The sequence below is a fragment of the Argopecten irradians genome, chromosome 3 (genome assembly GCF_041381155.1).
Source record: "Argopecten irradians isolate NY chromosome 3, Ai_NY, whole genome shotgun sequence".
Lineage (NCBI taxonomy): Eukaryota > Metazoa > Mollusca > Bivalvia > Pectinida > Pectinidae > Argopecten > Argopecten irradians.
In genome coordinates this window covers 35,100,759-35,121,152 of record NC_091136.1, presented here as the reverse complement: position 1 = coordinate 35,121,152, position 20,394 = coordinate 35,100,759, and the positions used below count along the sequence as shown (strand labels likewise).

The following is a 20,394-nucleotide window of genomic DNA, read 5'->3' as shown; positions in this document are numbered from 1 at the left end:
AACTCCTTATTTGCGTAATATGGGAGTACACATGTATAAAGTTAAATTCCAACAAAAGGTATAATTTTACAATTTTTCTTAGAATATATTTCTATCTTTTATTTCTAATAATGGTGATATCATTTTTGTGACTGCAGCCGTTTAATACCATACGTGGTGCGTTTGTTTTAGATTTAAACTGATTTGAAATATGTGATTTTACACAAAAAAAGTTGTTTATTATAGTAGAAGGGAGGTGATACATGTATACCATTCAATTGGAGGCATTTTTGTGAATGTTGAACAAAAGAAATCAGACCTATTGTTTTCTTATTTCTATTTTATTGGATTTCTGACAATAAGACAAAACACGGAGATAATTATAACGACACATCTATGGCATTTTTCCCAGGGACAACAACACATACATCCGGGGTAACAAACACGGAACTATCGTACAGGTATATGTTTACATAACTGCCTTACTTTGTTCATATTTGCTTTACGATATAAAGACTTTGTTTCAAACATGTGAAAATGTCTGGGCAGGCAAGTCATGGACACAGTCGTTTGATTACGTCACAAACGACATTGGGTACTACATTCGGGCACCTGCTGTGAAATACTTAACAGCATACCAATTAAACATTGATGGATCTGTCATAAAACACCGAACTGTACTAAACGACACGAACTTTAAAAAAGGAGGCACGCAATAATCCTTTCCGTAACACTGCTAATGCGTTGTCTTATTCCGCTAATGTCCAATTGTCGACGAATTAGCACGTTACACAATGTCCTCCCCTTCTACTAATGGAATTACCAGGTAGTGAACTAAGGTACATACAAATAATGTTATAATGAAATATTTAAATAGTAATTATGGTTGGTATGTTTTTGGCCATGAGCTGTCTGCATATCACCTTGATGAATTTAGATTGTCCTCTGTCGCAAGCTCGTGAGATTCTAATGAAACATTGTCATTTTGCACGTGAGAAGACGTAGAAATGTTCCTTTCGATTTCATTGTCTGTTTTGGCACCATTGTCTTTTCTGTCCTGAATTCCATTGTTATCCTCTTCTCCTTCACAATGAGAACTGTCATCACTAGACACACTGTCATTTTCTTCCCTCTGAAGTGGACTTGATGTGCTAAAATCATCATCTACACATATCGTCATATCTTCTCCCAAATCATCGTCGTTATCGTCTGCACTTTCATTTTCTGATATCCGGGTCTTTTGAGCTTCTGAAGTGATGGTTGATTTTGCTTTGGAACCAGAATGACCTTGTTTTGTAGCCTCATCTTCGCGCTTTACTTTTCGCCATTTTGCCCTTCGGTTCTTAAACCAGACCTTCAAAGAGAGAAAGAAAAATATCAGTATGCGTAATTCAAAACTTGAAATTATTAGGGTGATAAATAATGAAACAATACTAACAGCATACTAAATTTCATATCTGTCAATGATAACATCCATCTCGGGGGAATGCTTACGAATTAGGGAGATTTTATGCTTTGAGATATTTTGGTTATGATTCCCAAATCTCTTTTATCCACGGTTTAGTCACTAGCAATGGAAATCTATCCATTAATATTTCATGGATTTACGTGTTGTGCGTGACTGTGTCCATAACATTAAAAGTAGAGCATAATGGACGCCCCTAGACACGTGGTGTTTATAGTTTCAGCTCCTCAACACATGTCTACTGATCTCTCGGAATTATGAGTGATTGGATGATGGAATCCAATTTACTGCTTGATATCTTATCTAAATTCAGTGGTAATGTACAGCGTATAAAAGATAGTGTTTAGTAAAAACAGCCAATCCATGGTGATCACTAATACCCATTCTATACATTACAAAAGCCGATCAACTTTTATTTGAACTGTCAGTATGATAAAAGATTAGCAATATTTCAACGGGATGAGCACAATATGTTTACCGATATTATGGTAATATGTGGCATTGAGCCCTGGCCATCTCCATCTATGGAACTATCAACCTATTAATAAGCTTAATCCTTATTAAACTTGATACAAATTCGTCATCCTTTGTGAGTATGACGGCATTCTGTACAAAGCCTCAATGATATACAAACAAAGGTAACCGTAGTGTTAGCACCATGTACCAGTCTGGTTAGTATATATACTATACTATTGGCTACCAACACAAACTGACCATACTTTTATGTCATTAGACGCACGTGGGAAGTAGTCAGATGACGAATAAATAGCAAATTGATTCCAATTTTTCACCTGTAAGTTACAGTCCCTAATGGAACAATGCAATTGTGAAAATTAAAATGACATTTGAAAACTATTCCTATTGACTTGTTGAATAGAATGTCTAGATCACATAAAGTATCGACAAATTAGTTGGAGGACAGCTGGCGCGTTAAAACAGCATTTTGTTGTGGGAATAGCTGATTTGATTGAAGCGTGAATAACAACTGATCCTCCACTTCTCGAACGCAACGTAAACAGGAAGTACCGACATTAAGACATTCAACTTCAAAGGTTGATTTTCTCTCGTCATCGATAAAACAAATGTCAGTATCTGCTACAGATTGATGAGGTCTGTATTGCACTTCCGATGTAAAAAAACGATATGTGCATGGCTTTGATGAATAAACGTCATAGCAATATTAATTTGAATGTATTTTGCTATCAATGCTGTTATTTAATTGGACAAATATGTTTAAAGCGTTGCCTTCAAGTGGATTGTCTTTGGTACTCATGTTATCATAACGCTTGTTTCGTTTCTTTAACTACACTACTGGTGTTTTATCGGTAAATATTAAAAACCCGCACATAGAAAAAAATGAAAGTTTTTTTAAATAATAACTTTCTCATAATTATGTAGGATTGTCTTGTAATAAGGGACAATTTTCCTCATTATAAGCCTCGAAATGAAATGTTACGCGCCGCACTTACATCATAGTAATGTTGATACAGAGTATTCAATAGATTATTAGGCACATGTGCTTAACATTATATTTAAGATACAGCTGGATGCATCGGTATTCCTTAAATATTAAAGACTTCGTAAATGCATAGCATATATCGACTCCCACGGTATTTCAAAGTCAATATGCAAAGAATATTTCACACATTGGCTGATTCTTAAAAGATAGCCTTAGAAAGACCTTCTATTGAAATTAATATATTCCTATGTGCAGATATAACGAGAAGTGGTGTCGGGTTTCCCCGCTATCCGATATGTGAGTACGCAGGGATAAGAACGGGTCTGGACGGACGTTACTATAACATTTGTCACAGTTAGCGATCACACGCAGACGACAGTTCTCTCAAATAAAAAATATGAACGAGATTCAACGAGATGTCCACAAGCTTCTGATCTGAATCACATTGATGTTTGTTACAGATAGGCAATCTAGTAACGGTTTGACACACTCGACATGGACTCTGGTCTATCTCACATGTCCGTAAAGACATCACACAAGAGCTTTAATGAAATCTGAAATAATATCGATATTCGTGTCAAAGACTTTATAACTTGTAATTTCAATTACAATTGACTACCAAATTAACCACATTTGCGTTAATCAAATCCATTGTCTGAAGCTCGTCTGGAATTCAGTTGATTTTTGGTATAATAAAAATAACCAACAGAATCGCTCTTAGGACCCATAATAAAATCAACGACGTGGCGGAATTTTGAAGTTATATTAAGGAATTGTTTGAAAAATCAGTTACAAGCAAAATTTGTTTGGAATGTAATAGAGTTAACGGGAAAACAAGTAGTTTGTTAAAATAAATATGAAAAAACATCCTAATATGTTTACAAATCTGTCATTAAGAAACCATATAAGCATATGTAATTTACAAATGTGCCATACATATTTCTGTCATTAAATTTAGAATAATGTTTTGTTAGAGATGGAAAACCTTTCATGAAGCAGGGATTTTGAAAGATCACTATGCTACTATTAAAAACAATAAATCAATTAGGAAAACAAACTGATGCTTATTTTACAGAAATCCACGTTTCAACAGAGGACATCTGTGGCAAAGATCATCAGATTTACTAAACTAATCAGTGACCGAAATATGATACACGAGGCAGCCGGCAAGTTTGTCTGCTTCCTGTTATGCTGCAATAAGTCACTTACCAGTAAGAAGCTTATCTACAAAACATCGAAATCTTTTTTGATATTAGAAAATTGAAGACGACAATATTTGCCCATAATTCTTTAAACAACGGTATTGCATTATGTCAGAAAGCAATTGCACGCACAAACGATAGACGTTAATCAAATAAATAGATTACTTCTATCCGAAAATACTCTTTAAACAAGTTAGTTGTTGGATGATATCTGAGGGAAATCCCTTCCATAGCTCCAATCACTCGGATAATCTTATAGAAGACAAGAACTAGAATATAACTTGGGTAGCAAGAGGGATCTTTTTGATGATAATCGGTTCTAGCATTATTTCTCTAGGCAGGAGTGGCGGGATTCCAATAGATGCTGATGCTGGAGGCAGGACAAATGCTGGCCCTGTGACATCGCAATATGTATTGATTTTGTTGTTATCTGATATGTATACAAGGATATGTTCCCAGTTAGCTTGTCATCACTGACAGACAAATATGCATGTCTAGCGATACCTAATGATAGACTAATTATATTACACAAATTGTTTATTTCCAAGACGATAGCATAATCCTGTTTGGCATTTCATCATATTTATGAATTTACAATTATGATTGGATACATATTATTCGTCACTAAGCGAAAGATAAAATCCGAAAAAAATGAAAACGTTCGGATGTAAAAAAAAAAAAAAAAAAAAGATTAAATGGTATAAGTATCATCAAAACTTTACTGTTTCATACAGAATTGTCCTTCTTAAATATAATCTAATTAAGAAAGACTAGAACTAAACTTTGGAAACAACCAAACAAAACGTCATCAGCAATAGAAGGACTTTTGGCGATTTTGATTGATCTAATGGCTTTTTCAATGTTGAACTGTTTGAATGTCTTGACTTAAAACAAGTTATCTTTCGAACTAGGACACTATATCTACTTAATCAAATCAAAACGTGGAAATGAAGTTTTGAAAACCTTCGGGTGATCTATTTCAATTCTTTTCAAAGTATGAGGTTGTAACCGCAACAAATATATGGTACGTCATGTCAATCTAATCTATCATCTAACATCAATTTTATTTTATATATTATAGTCGATATACATTTTTAGTAACAAATACTTTTCAACTGGAAATTAAGTAAGATCGTTTTAGACCACATTTTGATTTTGTGTTTATGTCGAAATTAATCATAGGAAATAAAACTTTGCTGAGATTGACACATATGTCCTTATCATTTCTCAGATTGATGTAATGGTTATTGATCCGTTTGATCAATTAGGTAATGGTCTCTTTCCATATGTTTTACATTGTCATAACAACAATGAAGTAATTAAATGTTGTTCATTATACCTTATAAGATGCGGTATTACAGGTTCAAAGACTAAAGAGCAACATACAACTGCCGCTAAACCACCAAAAATAGAGACGGAATGATATAACTATTGTACTTGTTTCTGAATCCAACCTTTTACGACATGCATATTGTACTGTATCATTATTGAATTGAATGAAGTATTGTTTAAACCCAACATAGAAACTTTAATATATCACAAAAAGGAGACTCATCTAAGAATTCGAAAGGTACTGAGTCGATAATTCAGACCAACTAGTAAAAGGCACAATCACGACGTGATACAGCCTTAAATATGACAACGGTAGTAAATGTTTCGTTTGCTTGGTACTTTGTAAAACTGATCTGTCCTTGATTGACATTACAATGACACGAAGGACGGTGGTGCAATACAGAAAGTTAATGAAATCAGAATATACGTGCAATTATATCTTAATGAATCAATTTATAGTAAGGATATTATAACATTTATCTAGACACATTTTATGATGGAAAACTTACTATGAAATTAAAGTGGACAATGAATATGCGAAAGAAACAAAAAAATGCATGTATTACGCATACTGGGGAAAGGTGAAACTAATTGTAAGCATGAAATGCATCTTTTGTATATCAAAGAATATTCCAAGTGTAAGACGGTAATAAAAATGTACTAAGAAGTGCTGTCTTCCCAGAGACAACTGCGCCACCAGATGATGTATACGTGTAATGAAGAAGTGTTGTGGATCTACGTGGGAGATTAAACAGATTAGATGGTCTGGTCCTACACAACGACTTTGATATAGAAGTCATCTGTGTACGACTATACCTAGCTTCAGGTTACAAACTAATATCAAGCACCGATTCCGTCTTATACAATCCTTTATATCTGCGAGATTTAATGCAGATTTCGTATATCTGTCATCTGTGTCACACTAGGACATGGGAATTACTTAATTTGAATCGCCTCCAACCTAATTTCAGAGAGCAGCTTGTATCAAGTTAGATTCACCAAGTGCATGCTGCATATGCTTGTCATTGTATATCCTTCAGTCTGATATGGTTAATAATTTTAATTACACTTAAAATGAAATAAAGAAAATATTGAAAATTTAATTCCTATTATTTTTGTGTCTTCTTTATATTATTTTAGTGAAAAATATAAATCAATATTCTGTTGTTGTTTTTTTCATTTTCAATCTCATTTATATATATGTTGACATTTGTTTACTCGTTATTTTCACGGTACATTACTTATTTCATTTGAATTATTATTTCAGATTAAAGCCTCTCGTTGCGTACAGTTTTAATGTAAAACAAATACATCTGGCAATGCCAAGCAATACGGCGGTTTCGAGATCCCAAAATAACGTGGGTAAAGTACTATTTACTGTCGATTAGTCCCACCTTCCGGTGATTATGACGTCACAAAAACCACGTCAAATGACGACGTCACAATCACTGGATGGTTGGACTAATCGACGGTATATAGTACAGTTCTTTACCCATGTCGTTTTGGGATCTAGAAACTGACGTATGTATGATATAACAGGGATGATATTATGTTTTCTCGTACGTTTAATTGTTATTATTATCTTTATTCACACTGATTTTGATAAATACGTCTTGATTGTTATTTTTATTTTTATTGTATTTTTGTTTTCCCAGATAAAAGTACTTTGCTGTATCATGATAACAATATAGCATTAATGTATAATGATCCTACATAAACCTAACATGGTTTACACTTCCAGTACAGTGATAACATCAAAATAGATCATATATTATATTTTATTTATGTTTCGGGATGCCAGTTTCTTAATCATATTATTTTTCATGTAAACGGATTAAAAAAAAACCAACATCATTATGTATGAAGTATACAGTATCAGAATTAAATAGAAAAAAGTCTTTATTTACCTTAACAGTTGTAATAAGTATTGTCATTTGATAATAATTCAGTCGTATTATCGATTTTATCGATTTGCCCTAATTGAAATTACTAAATACCTGAGTATTAAAATGGTTGATCGGACACCCAATAAAAATAATAATTCAACCTGCAATACATGAGCGCCCACAACCTGTTTCTGTTAACCGTCCAGCCTATTCTGTCCCATCTATATATTAGCTAATACAGCCATTATGACTACATGATCACACGTAAATCGTGTTCAACATGACGATTGCAATGATATATTGGACCAGAAAAAACTTATATTACATCATTATCGTCCTTAATTATATAGGCCTTCTATATCATATGATATATGATGCTAAATGTTGGCATTCACACGCGAATCAATGCAGCTTAACCAAGTGTAGCGTATATTTCCATAGGTAAGTCAACCAACAACAGCAAAATAATACATATCATTCAGTGGATACAGACCAAATAGCAAAGTTATTATCAAATTAAAACATTGTGTATCGAGGAATATGTAAACGAAATATCGATCTTTACAAATACCCTCTTATCTTGTAAACGATAAAATCAGATGAAAACCAAGCGCGTCGGAATAGAAAGCGTTTTCCGATTCTTAGTCAAGCTCTTACAACTACCAATATTATTTTCTATGGTATTAATTAGTACTTGTTATATCCTATAATTACATTATTTTAATGATTTGGAATAAATTTTCCTAATGTTTGGATCTGAATTGAAATTCACGTTTTTAATATGTTTTGGCAAATTGAGAAAACTTGGAAAGACAAGACTTGTGAAAAGAATTAAATACCTTTTTAACTTTAAAAAATGTTCAGTGATGCTTCACAACTACCTATTCCCTATGGCAGAGATAAGTTATGCAGTGAGTAATACCGTCGGTTTAAGATGCACCAAATTGTATATCTACCATTAGTATATGCTCCATATTGAAATATGATAATATGATAATTGTACTTCACCAGCTTGTTCTTTGTAAATTCTATATACAAATGTATTTGTTGAAGTGACATAAAACGGAAATAATCCCAAAAGAAATACATCAGCTTCTCTACCCCAAAAGAACAATTTATACATTGTAAGCATATTTTTATTGATATAAAAATCATGTCTGGATACATAAAAAATTATGACTGAATTCATTCGTTATGCAACAATAATCAAACCATCTACAATGTATGCGTAAAAAATAACTTTCCCTTGTGTAATTTCATCCGTTTATATTATTATTTACCAGATCAATGTGTAACCGGTTATCAATATCGGCATAGAAACGGAACAGGTATTTTTTTTAATTACCATGTTCCAATATATAACTATAACTGTTACCATGGTGACGGCTAGATTAAAATAAATTGATAAATGTATTATTAATCAACATATTCCATTTTAGAAAAGTTGAGACATGAAACTGGTTTTAGAATAATAAAGTTGTCATATCATTATATGTTTTAGAAATCTTGTGAAATTTATATATCAGAAACAGAAATTGTTTTATCATCAATGTTTAAGACACTTTCTTTGGAAAATCTGTCAGCACTTAATTTCATTGGATTTGTGGTAAGTTATACATCAATAAGCTAAGTAGGTATTTTATGTATTATGCATTTATTATTTCTAATGTTGTATTCTATTAGATTACAATGTGTTAAATGGTAAAACATTATGTATGAAATATATCTATTTTACAAAAATATTAGTTTATATGGTTTCATTTCATACAATGCCATGTCTTAATACTACATATAGATGTTGTCATAGTAGATTATAATAAGCAATTTATTTGTTTTCCATTCATTTAGAACTATTTCTAGTTCGTTCTACATATATTTATTTCAGCATATATTTAAAGGACATTAAAATTTGATTGATTGATAAAGTTGGACTGACAAATATTAAATATCAAAATTTAAAAAAAAAAATCGTTTGATGAATATGGGATATTACTGTTTTTGATGTTAAGGTTAATCGCACTTGAATGATTATAATTATCGTTTTAAAATTATAACTGTACCCATTTAACCCGTTGCATTTTCTATCTGTGAATTGTACGTGGCATTTTGTATAGCAAAAGCTGTAGAAAGAAATTGACCACCGTTCAACATTATTTCATCGATATTAGATATCAGGAAAGTACAAATGTTTAAGCATCCAATCTTTAACAACGTATTGTTTGTGTATATTTTTTATCAAAGCAGGTGCAAAGGACAGCACGCGATAGTTGATTTCCAGGAATGCGAATTTATTAAAACTGGTTTTCCATAGCATTGAAAACAAATGTGATTGAAATTATCACATTTTGTTTTAAATAAAAATGTTATTAAGTATATACCTACGCTGCAGTTTACATTTACATAAAATTTTAATTGTAAAAATACACTACACATACGCTGGTACCACAACATTATATATAAACTACAAGTCTTCATTTTTTGGCGTTCCTGATATGTGAATGATGCTTTTCACACCTAATATGTTCAGGTAGGCCACTAATGATACCAAACAATTTATTTTTAAGAATTTGGTTGCACAGTTAAAATTGATACTAAATAGTTATCTAGCACCATATTTTAGAGAAAATATATATTAAATATGAAGTAAATCTTTATTCTAATTTTCAAAACGAGTAGATAATTAATTTGTATATCAATTATTCTCACATTTCATACATGTAGAGTATCTTACGATTTTTCATTTTTCAAACTAGATGTCGGTATATTATCAAGAATTACCTCTGATTTTAAAGTAATTCCATTAATACGCTGCTGTTAAAAAACGGCAAATAGCTGACAACAATTTAAAGTAGTTTCCGTTTCAATATCATTCTTAACTTATATATTTGGATTTAAGCACATTATTGGTAAATAATGTAAAAAAGAAATTTTGGCTTTTGGCCAGATAATTGCTAGCTTAATGTTACATTTCTGTGAGGTTTGCTTATTTTGTTGTTTCTGGTTCGTACGCTTCTCTCATTACAATCATTCTTAAATGGTGGTTTATTATTATCGGAATGATGTGCAAGAAATTCGGTCGCAACTTGAACATGTCAATGTACTCAAAGGAACTAATACTGTCTGCTACATATATACATAACGTGAAGATTGATGTCATACAATTTGGATGGAATATGGTCCACAAACCCTCTTTCTTATCATAGGTAGGCTATATTAGTAGATTAAAGATATAAAGACATACGTTAATGTAGGTCTTGTACCATGTATACATCCGATTAATATGTAGTATATATTGGAGTTCCGATTAGTCTATCGACGTTTAGAGATACTTAGCCACCCATCCAATTACCTATACATAGAAACACCGCCAATTCACTACTTTTGTAAAATTCATTATTTGCATAATTGTTATTTATAGGTAAATGTTTTGACATGTTGCTGTATCAAAATGTTATTCGATTTATTGATGCAGTGTATAGGTAAGTGTGTTAAGGTAAGTTACCAAAAGAAATTTTGTCATGATTTAAAAAGATTGAAATGTATTAACGAGTTGTGTAAGATTTGTTATGTACTATCTTATCAGTAAGTTTTGTTATACTTCAGTCCTATTTAATTGTTTACTGTCTTTAAAGTAAGACCTAACAATTCATTGTGTTGTAAAAACTTAATATGTAATGTTGCTATCATTAATTGATTCAGAATGTTGCACTAAAATTATGTAATAATTTAAACCACTTTATTTTAGCGTACGCAATATTTCATGTCCTCGTTATTTATAACATCTTTGCGTGTAAATAACGACCAACGGCTCTTATCCATATGTAAGTTTCTATAATTTTTCAGGTTATATGTGAATTCGCATTCGAACTCTCTTAAAAAATACGCGAAATTTGGAATGTCGCAAAAATAATAATGTGGTTTACAGTCGCAAATGTATTTGAATTGCAATAATGTGTGTTAGGTAACCCGCTGAAGCATTGATCTGCTATAAAGACTTCATCACTTTAATATTTTGCCTGAAAACTTCTATTTTATTGTACTGAAACTGGCAATACTAGTAGATTTTAGTAACTGAAATGCTGTCAAATCTACCTGATGAACAACTTTTGGTGTGACAAAGAAGGAAATGGCTAAGGAAATGTTATACATTGTCCCTGTTGGCATCCAGTTCGAACATAAGAGAATACCACGTATATTTGTTAGGCACAGCAGAAGGCAGCAGTATTCTAGGAAAGGTTGTTGACACCATAAGCATGGTGTCGTTGAACAAATGATGGTATTATTTTGGTCGGGGCATTTACGGATAGGACTGGGCATGTTTAACCATAATGCAAAACATATTGTAATGTCTGTTTTGTTTTACAACCATTTAACAACTGTGGTCATTAAAGGACCAGCCAGGGGTTGTAGCCTTGTGGAAGAATGTCAGACACATTAATCTGTTGATTCATGGACCCATACTAGGAAACTTACAGAAATAGGGACAAATTGTGTTATTTTAACGTTGAATGAACCCCTGGTGGTACAGAACCAAACTATTTCATGAATATATTACACACGTTTATATTTAAAAGAATGTTTTGACATCGGGAAAATTTATTTTGGTTATAAAAACTTACATTTGAACGTCGAATATTTGTCCTTTATTATCTATTTATGAATTTGCTTTCAAAAATGGAATTAATGATGCCAAAATTCTTCAGATAATAAATATTCAATGTTTGATTTATATACAGTTAAAGATACAAGTGGATACTAAATGTAAGAAAAAGATTACTTATACTAAGCAATAAAAGACAGCTTTCTTATATTCTACTTCTCTCTGTTTGCTTCTTTCTCTCGATTAATTATACATGTTAATGTAATCATAGGCATGATATTTAACATAAATCAAAATAAAAGAACATAAACTTAAAATAAAACATCATGAAGCTTTGATTGGGGATAATCATCTCATAATTAATTCAAACACTGAAAAATTAACGTTTTCAGCTTTTAAAGATGTTTAGACTATTAGTTAAGTTTAAGTCATCATGCGGGAAAATGGAAAACATTTACAGTGTTTTTCAATAAGCGAACTATATATAAAGTTCATAAATTATTCTTAATTTTGAAAATGCTTTCCAAATTATGGTTTATGTTGATGTTTATTTACAGGTAAAAAGTTTACCTGGATGAACTCGACAGGTATACGTAATAGGTAAATTGTCCTGTTTAATACATAACTAGCGGATCAGATGGGGCTCGTCAGATATGCTATATATTTCATAACTTTAGTAGATCTACTCCCCTGTACCTGTCAACCAACTTAGCCTCCTCTCATTGTGTGGTAAGAAGCATCAAACTTCAAAGCTATTTGGTGTACATACCAACTGTTTGATCATTAAACAAATCATAATTTTAAAATTTAAAGGCTTTTAAAATTTCACTGTGGAAACTAAAATCATCCTTGCGTGAGTTTTTAAATCCCTACAATCTACTCTATCTCCGGAATCTTCACAGTGTTTATTAGTCCTTTAATGCTTTATAGGGGCGCTATTCTACTCGGTAAATATGAAAATATATAGTGGAAATGTGTTGGAGATAGCATCAGCAATACTACACCTATATGGCGATACACAAATAACCCTCATCTCGAAAACTCGGTATAGTCACCATCGCTAATAGCCCACCACAAATCCCTTATGCTAACGCGAAATATTTGCACGGTTTAGATTTATTTTTGATAAGTACATAAAATCCTATTTGATGAAAAGTTGTGAGATGAAGCCTCAGTTATGTGTGACAGTTAGTCCGACGGAGGAGAGAAAAAGGCATAGTAAAACTGCTAATAACACTTTGATATCTTTTACAGCTGAATTAATACATTTATATAAATATATCAAAAGATTTTTTTCAAATAAATAACTTCATATTTCACATTATTAAAATGACATTTTCTTCAGATAAAAAATACAACTATAAATTGGATTTGAAAAAACAATCTCACACTTTTATGATATAAAATGACAATTTATCAGCTTATTTAAACATCTGCAAAACGAATTTGCATTTATGATTTAAATATTTTTTTAAATTGCTCATTATTTTACAACTTCATGCGTTTGAAGCATAGAATTTTGAGAAACCGTAGAAATAAACAGTTACATTAAAGGAACAAAGTGTTTACAACACATTAAGATATAATGAAAAGTATTTTAAATGTTCTTTTGATATTGACTTATCATTTGAGGTTATAATAATTTTATAATCTAATATCAAACTAGTTTTTAGTTTTTTGTGAATCGTTCCGGTAATGTTCCACATAAACAACAAAAGATGAATCCATCAACGGTTGTTAAATAGCGTTGTATGGTGTAGGTATACCAGATAAATCTATGAAAATGTTGTACAAAATTTTGAATTAATAATTAAATTTATTTTGAATTGAGGAAAACTGAAAAAAACTACATTTTTGGGAATTTAGTTAGGTCATATAATTTAAAAATATGATTAAAACACAAGCAAATGTAGGTGCGTCATTTAAATAAAATATGGAGGTGCAGCTATGATAGAACAGTGGAATTTTATATAATTTTTATAAATTAATTTTCAATTCAAATTAAAATTTTGTGAGAGAATAAAGTCCAAATACAATTTCCTGATACTTTAATTCACATATCTTTATTTTGATATTTTTTTCTGTATGGTATCTAATTTTGAGATAACTTGTTTGGTAGATTTCTATCAAAAGTGGTATTCAATTAATCATAGTAATTTAGATAGTTAAAACCAAACAAATAAAAAATTATACAAAAGTCTTTTCATTAAAATGGGTTTGTTCTTTCAGAAATGGATCCTGTTCGTTCTTGAAAATCAAATAATATTTTAAAAAAGGATAATCAGGGAGTTATGAGCTTTGTTCTCATTTCAAGAATTGTTTTACCGGATACACTCTTTAAATTTGTTTCTGTAGAGGTTTAATTGTTATGTTTGTATCCTTACTTACCCTTGCCTGCCCCTACCCTCGGAATCATTATCCCCGGGCTTACCTCGACTCTCTCCTCCTTCAGATCCACCTTCATTGCCAACTCCTCCCGTAGAAGTACGTCTGGGTAGTGTGTTTTCTGGAATGTTCCTTCCAACATCTCCAACTGCTCTTCTGTGAAGATTGTTCTGTGTCTCCTCTTCCGCTTTTGTCCCAGTTTCTCGATATCCAATGAATTAAAGATGCCATGAAAAGGATAGTGATACCGAACTGGAAATATAATATAATTTAATGTATCACACCTTCATTAAACCCAACACAATGTAGTATCACCGAAAACAAAAATCGCGGAGTCGTAAAGAACAATATAAGAAATCAGCATTATGTGATTCAATTTAAAACCTTGCCTTGTATACATAATTTCATAAAGATATAGAACATTATAAGAGGAATATCAACACAAGACAAACAATAAAATGTGAACCACTAACTTCCTTATGTAACACCACAATGCCTGCGTTAGATAGCAGTATTTTTAAAAATTGCAGCACAACAAGAAATGTAACTAACTGATTTATATATATATAAATAGTTTGAATAGAGAAAATTAGCCAAATATAAACCCACGAATAATAGCTAAACTTAATTCTAAATATACAAAGAATTTGATGTTTTTTGTCGTTAGATTCAGTTTAATCAAGTATTTGAAAAAGTAAACAAATTGCAAAGTTAATGTTGGTTCAACAAAGAAATATCTCTTTAAGAATCAACGAAACATTCCTTGAAAGTAAATTCAATTCCCGCTGTGTATTTGAAAAATAGATTACCCAACTAATTTGACTAAAAACACCATAAAATGATGGGACAAAACTTGTCACATTGATAAAATATCTACCAAAATATACCCCCGATTATCAGACGAAATTATTTCTCAAACTTTTTGAATAAACATACAGTTTGTATGTCAGTTTTGTGTCTACTTTTCAAAACGAAAACAAAATAGTCTTGAAGACTTAAACTGTTCAGCGACATTTCTTGACAACAGATTTTCTGTGGAGACTATAAAACAATTACTAGTCATTTGCGGTTGTCTAGAATCAGTAGATTTTAACTGTTAATCCTTTTGACTAGTTATTCAGCACTAAAAACCTTGTTTGTGTGTGATATCCGAGAAGATAAGTTGTGCTCTTACCGAGGTAGTCCCTATGGAGAGGCGATAGGTTTGGGAAGGTGTGAGGAGGGAATCGTCGTGTCGGCTGCTGCGGCGGCTGCTGAGGCTGGGGGGTTCGTGGTGACAAGATGTTCTCGATTGTGAACAGAGACGAATTTGTCTGTGTTGAAGCGGCCAGAAGTCCTATTTGGTAGTTCCTTAGGCATGCCAGGTGTTCCGGCGTGTAATGATAGGGAAAGTGCTGCATGGCGCTCTATTCTACACCTCACAATATCACAAGGTCTTATACAGACGCGTCTTCGTCTTAATGTCCGCCTGGTTACAAACACCTGTCTAACGCCTGGAAAGGAAACCTGTCACATACACACTCAGACGAACTGTAAAATGCTCCGGGATGTTCTGGTTAGTTCGGAATAACTCCAGTCCAAGGAAAATCTGTAAACCAACAGTATCACGTCACCAACGTGTTTAAGAGGATTAGAGGGAGAGGTTTTGACGATCAAGTTTCTCTTCCCCTGTATATGTATCAGTTTAATTGTATAGTATTTACGACGTTACTCACTGAATGTAATCGTAAGATCCACGTAATAGGCGATTTCACCACTCATACCCTATAGCAATTTTAGAAAGCTCCAATGAATTCTCTCTGTGTTATGTCTAAGGAGGCAGCCACCCGTGAGCACTAACCAATCGCGGATCAGAGGGATTGAGACAAGCTCCGCCCAGTTTTCAATTATTCATATTTTTGGTGTGTATGTCTAATATTGATGCCTTTTCTGTTTTATCCGACAAATCATGAAAGCAGGCTATCGGAAGACGAGCAGCGTTTGTATGTTAACGAGTCGGCGCTTAAGTTTATACTTTAAAACCACACAACTTATTTATATGAATTATACCTGGTGGCTGATTATATTCAGGCTTTGGTTAAATGTTTAAAAGATATTGATATTAGATCAACTTTAGAAAGTGGTGTTTGATTTCTCAAGACGATACGGGTATCTTTAACAAACTATGAATATCCACAATTTCTTAAGAGATAATATTTAAGAGCGTTTTTGTTAAGTTGGGCGTTAAGATTTCCCTAAGCAGTATCTTCCCTCAGTAAATGTACTGACACTGTCATTATTATTGTTTGTAGTGAATTTATTTGCGAAACAAAATTTAAATAAAGATTATTAGGTATCAATTTCGTATCAAAGAGATGCATATCTGTTGAATAAGTCTTTGTGGCATTTTCGGTTTAAATGTTTCTGTTTCTATCTAGTGCATGGGAATTCGGTTTAACATTACCAGGACGAATGAATTTAATGTGTTGTGAGAATTTTTAAGGCAAAAACTTTCAAAGGTTTTAAGTGACAGTTTTTTTTTCAAAAAAAAAATATAACCCGATTTCAAATTTAGATGTTATGATATAAATTCTGTAAGATATTGTGCTATGATTGTTATTCAGCTGTTTTGCTAATTAAAATCATCATATAGTTACACTTACCAATCCGGAAATTAATACTAAATTAGTACTGTTCAATTGTTGATTTCATGTATATATGGAGACGGATTAATATAAGTACTTTGTACATGTTTCCGGATCCAGCCTCCCATGATATGTATGTTGTACCGTATCCTTATTTTAACATGTTTGAGTACGTTCGCAATATCCTTTGAATATTGATCTTCAAACCATGAGCTTTTATTTTATCATTCTTTTAGTTTTATTTATTTATTTTATCTATTTATTTCTTATGTATTTATTTATTTATTTATTTATTTATTTATTTTTATTTATTAATTTAGTTAATTAGAAAATATATTACAAATATTTTTTCTTCTAGCTTGCACGTTATTCAATGTAACTCTCAAGACGAAATGATATTTCAACAATCTGAAATTATCGTTCAGTCTAAGTTTGGTTATGAAATATGATTTCAATTTTCTAGAAATATAACTATCACGACGAAGTAATGTTTCAATATGTATAACAGTTGAAGAATAGACCAATTTTTATATTTTAATTCATGATAGTTTTTTAATTACATGGTTTTTATTTAGCATTTTTTCTGATTTACGTGGTTCAAATGTTTCTTTCTATATATCAGTCAAATATATATTAAGAATGCTCTTTATTGTGATATAGTTGTGCATTTTAAAATTCAAGGTGCCGCGTATTTACAGATCCCGATATCGTAGTTCACTATCTTGTAACTTGAAGCTGCATACCTATCTTACATTTTTATCTTGTTATCTAACTTTGAAGTTTTCCCTTACAATATAGACACCCAAGAAGTCACATCGCTGTTATGTATTTTATATGTTTCCCCTTTTAAACTCCAATACTGAATTTACGCTTTTTCATAATTTTACACGAAGAAAACAAACGTTGGCGACGGCAAAAAATAAAGAAATTATATTACAATGCATTATTACCAGACATTTAATAGAGTAAGAACACAGTCGTTGTATATATTTAATTTGGTAAATTGAATCAACCAATAACACAAATTTACAATATACAGAAAAATACAGGAATACAAAGATTCCGCTAGAGAATAAGACTAGGTGACAATAATTGGTAAATATTTTGATAATCTCGGGAATTATTTCTACCGCAGTGGCACAGATTCCTGGAATTGAATTATTTTGAGAGGCTACGGTCAATATTGGTCAGAGTGATTATGTTGACACGTGCTTAATACGACGATTAACATGTTTTTTGTTGTCCAATCACCTGTATAGGAACAAAAGTAAACAACCTAAGGTAAACAATCTCAGGTAAACAAGAATAGGTAAATAAACAGGTGTGTCGATTACACGATAAGTGTGTGTCAGAGCAACTTACTGTTTTATATACAACCAAACAGGTATGTGCTACTTCGACACGAGGGTCCGCAGATTAGTCTCGTGCCCTACCCCCGGGCCAGAACTAGGTAAGTAAGATCGAGACTAAATAAGGCTTTACTGACTCTCATCTGTTGAGCTGTGGCGCAATATTTACTTAATTATCGTGTCACGATCTTGTTTGTTACTAAATAAGGTAAATTGAGAGGTGAATCAAGTGAAGTACTTGTTATAAGGGATATCACAAATACGATGATTTGTTGTGACACATTTCACGTTTACATCATGGCACAAAAATCACTGATCGAAAAATGTGTAAGTAGAAAAAGCAAAGTATTAAAAATAATGGTGGCGGCGATATCGTACACGTGTACCATATACACTGTTACTAAACAAAATGGTATTTTATTATCATTATGTTATATTTATATTTATCTTATTTCATTATCTATTTCATATCAATAGTTAAATTGGATGATCATTCCAGAACTCGGGTCACGATTTTAAAAGTATTTAGCAATTACATGTACGTCTACGTCCATATACATAATTGTGGTTAGCAACACATTTTTTTAAATATTTGCACAAGTACTTCTAGAATTTCGATCAAAAATAATAAATCTATATTAAAGATAACTAGGTGTCTTTTAGTGTACTAAAATATTTTTTCTTAAATGTTTTGTTGATATATTTATCAGATATTCAGTACATGTAAACTTATTATTATTCATAAATTACTTATCAGCTATAATGATATCATTAGGAATGTGTTTGAATAAGGAGGTCATTTATCACCAAAGCTTTCTTTATTTATAATAATGTCAGTAATAAATGAATTTCAATTTCAATTTCAACAGCACGTCAGTTGAATACTTCTCTTGAGAAGGACATGATGATATCCCATATAAGTGGTCTGTATACAAAATAGGTAGCGGGCTACATCTCTTTGAGAAAATTTTTATTAACTCATAAAAAATTAAACTTATTATCCTAACAATATAATCTGTTATTAATAGTTCCCCTATAGCTGTCTCCTTTCTTTGAAATGGCGATGAGAAGATTATCGTCTGACGAGATAAGCTGTTTATATGATAGCATCGGTGTTAAAGTCGTATGTAAAATTAGTTCTAAAGAAAACGGGACATAAAATTCCGGACACGAGATACATGTGTCAGATTAGCATTGTACAGGTAAGTCGAGTGAATGACCTGGGTGGTCAAATACACTGACCTCACCTTCCATACCCGTCGGTCAGTTTTTTATCGGCCGAAATGGCGTTATCGGACATATCATCATCATTTTTATTGCTATCTCCGTGGAATATTGAGCACTACAAAGGTACCGCCCGACCAGGTATGTAATTATATACCTGTTATAATATATATATCATACAGGTATATAATCACTATGTACCTGTATCATACAACTTTATTATATATACATGTCGCCATAGGAAATCTGACCGATACACTCCAAATAGTAGGAAGTGAAAGGGTTTATTTTGTTGAGATACAATAGTCTTAAGAAGTGCTTATTTCATATCGAAGTTAATTAAACTTAAATTTTACTTTTCATGAATCCTTAAATCAAATCTTCGGTAAGATAAAAAGAAAACTTTTGCATATTCATATCATGTAATTCTTTTCTCTATCTGGGTAAAATTCCAAGTTAAGGAATTGTTCAAGTTAGGAAAAGTTAAAAACAAAAAAACAAAAAAACAAAAAAAACCGGGACACTCAGGCTCTTGAGTAGAGAACAATGTATGAAAATTATAATTAGGTTAACTGACAATAGATACTATAAGTTTGCTCAAATATGGACAAAAAATAGTTCTTAATAAGTCAACAGAACAGTTATTTTGCCATGGCTGGTTGTGTAATACATGTCAAATTATATTTTCACAAAATAATTTATCGTAGTTTTTAATAATATTGGTAAATAATGCAGTAACGCTACAACAAAAAACTTCAGAAAGGATATATTTGTGTGTCTGATACTATCTTTGACGTAAAAGGGATACTCAATCTTGTTAAAATGTGACTAGACAAAATTACATTACAAAATGTATACCCGTATAACATAAATACGTGTGTATTATCGG

The 20,394-nt window shown here is 31.7% G+C and overlaps 1 protein-coding gene across 1 annotated transcript; it reads right to left on the bottom strand.

The window, feature by feature from the left end:
- Positions 1-301: 301 nt before the first annotated feature.
- Positions 302-15,971, bottom strand: LOC138320024 (diencephalon/mesencephalon homeobox protein 1-like). The gene is made up of 3 exons (XM_069263118.1): positions 15,483-15,971; positions 14,355-14,560; positions 302-1,333 (listed from the first exon to the last, which is right to left on the bottom strand). The coding sequence occupies exons 1-3, from the start codon at positions 15,706-15,708 to the stop codon at positions 899-901; spliced, it is 867 nt and encodes a 288-aa protein (XP_069119219.1). The 5' UTR covers positions 15,709-15,971; the 3' UTR covers positions 302-898.
- Between the last annotated feature and the right edge of the window lie 4,423 nt (positions 15,972-20,394).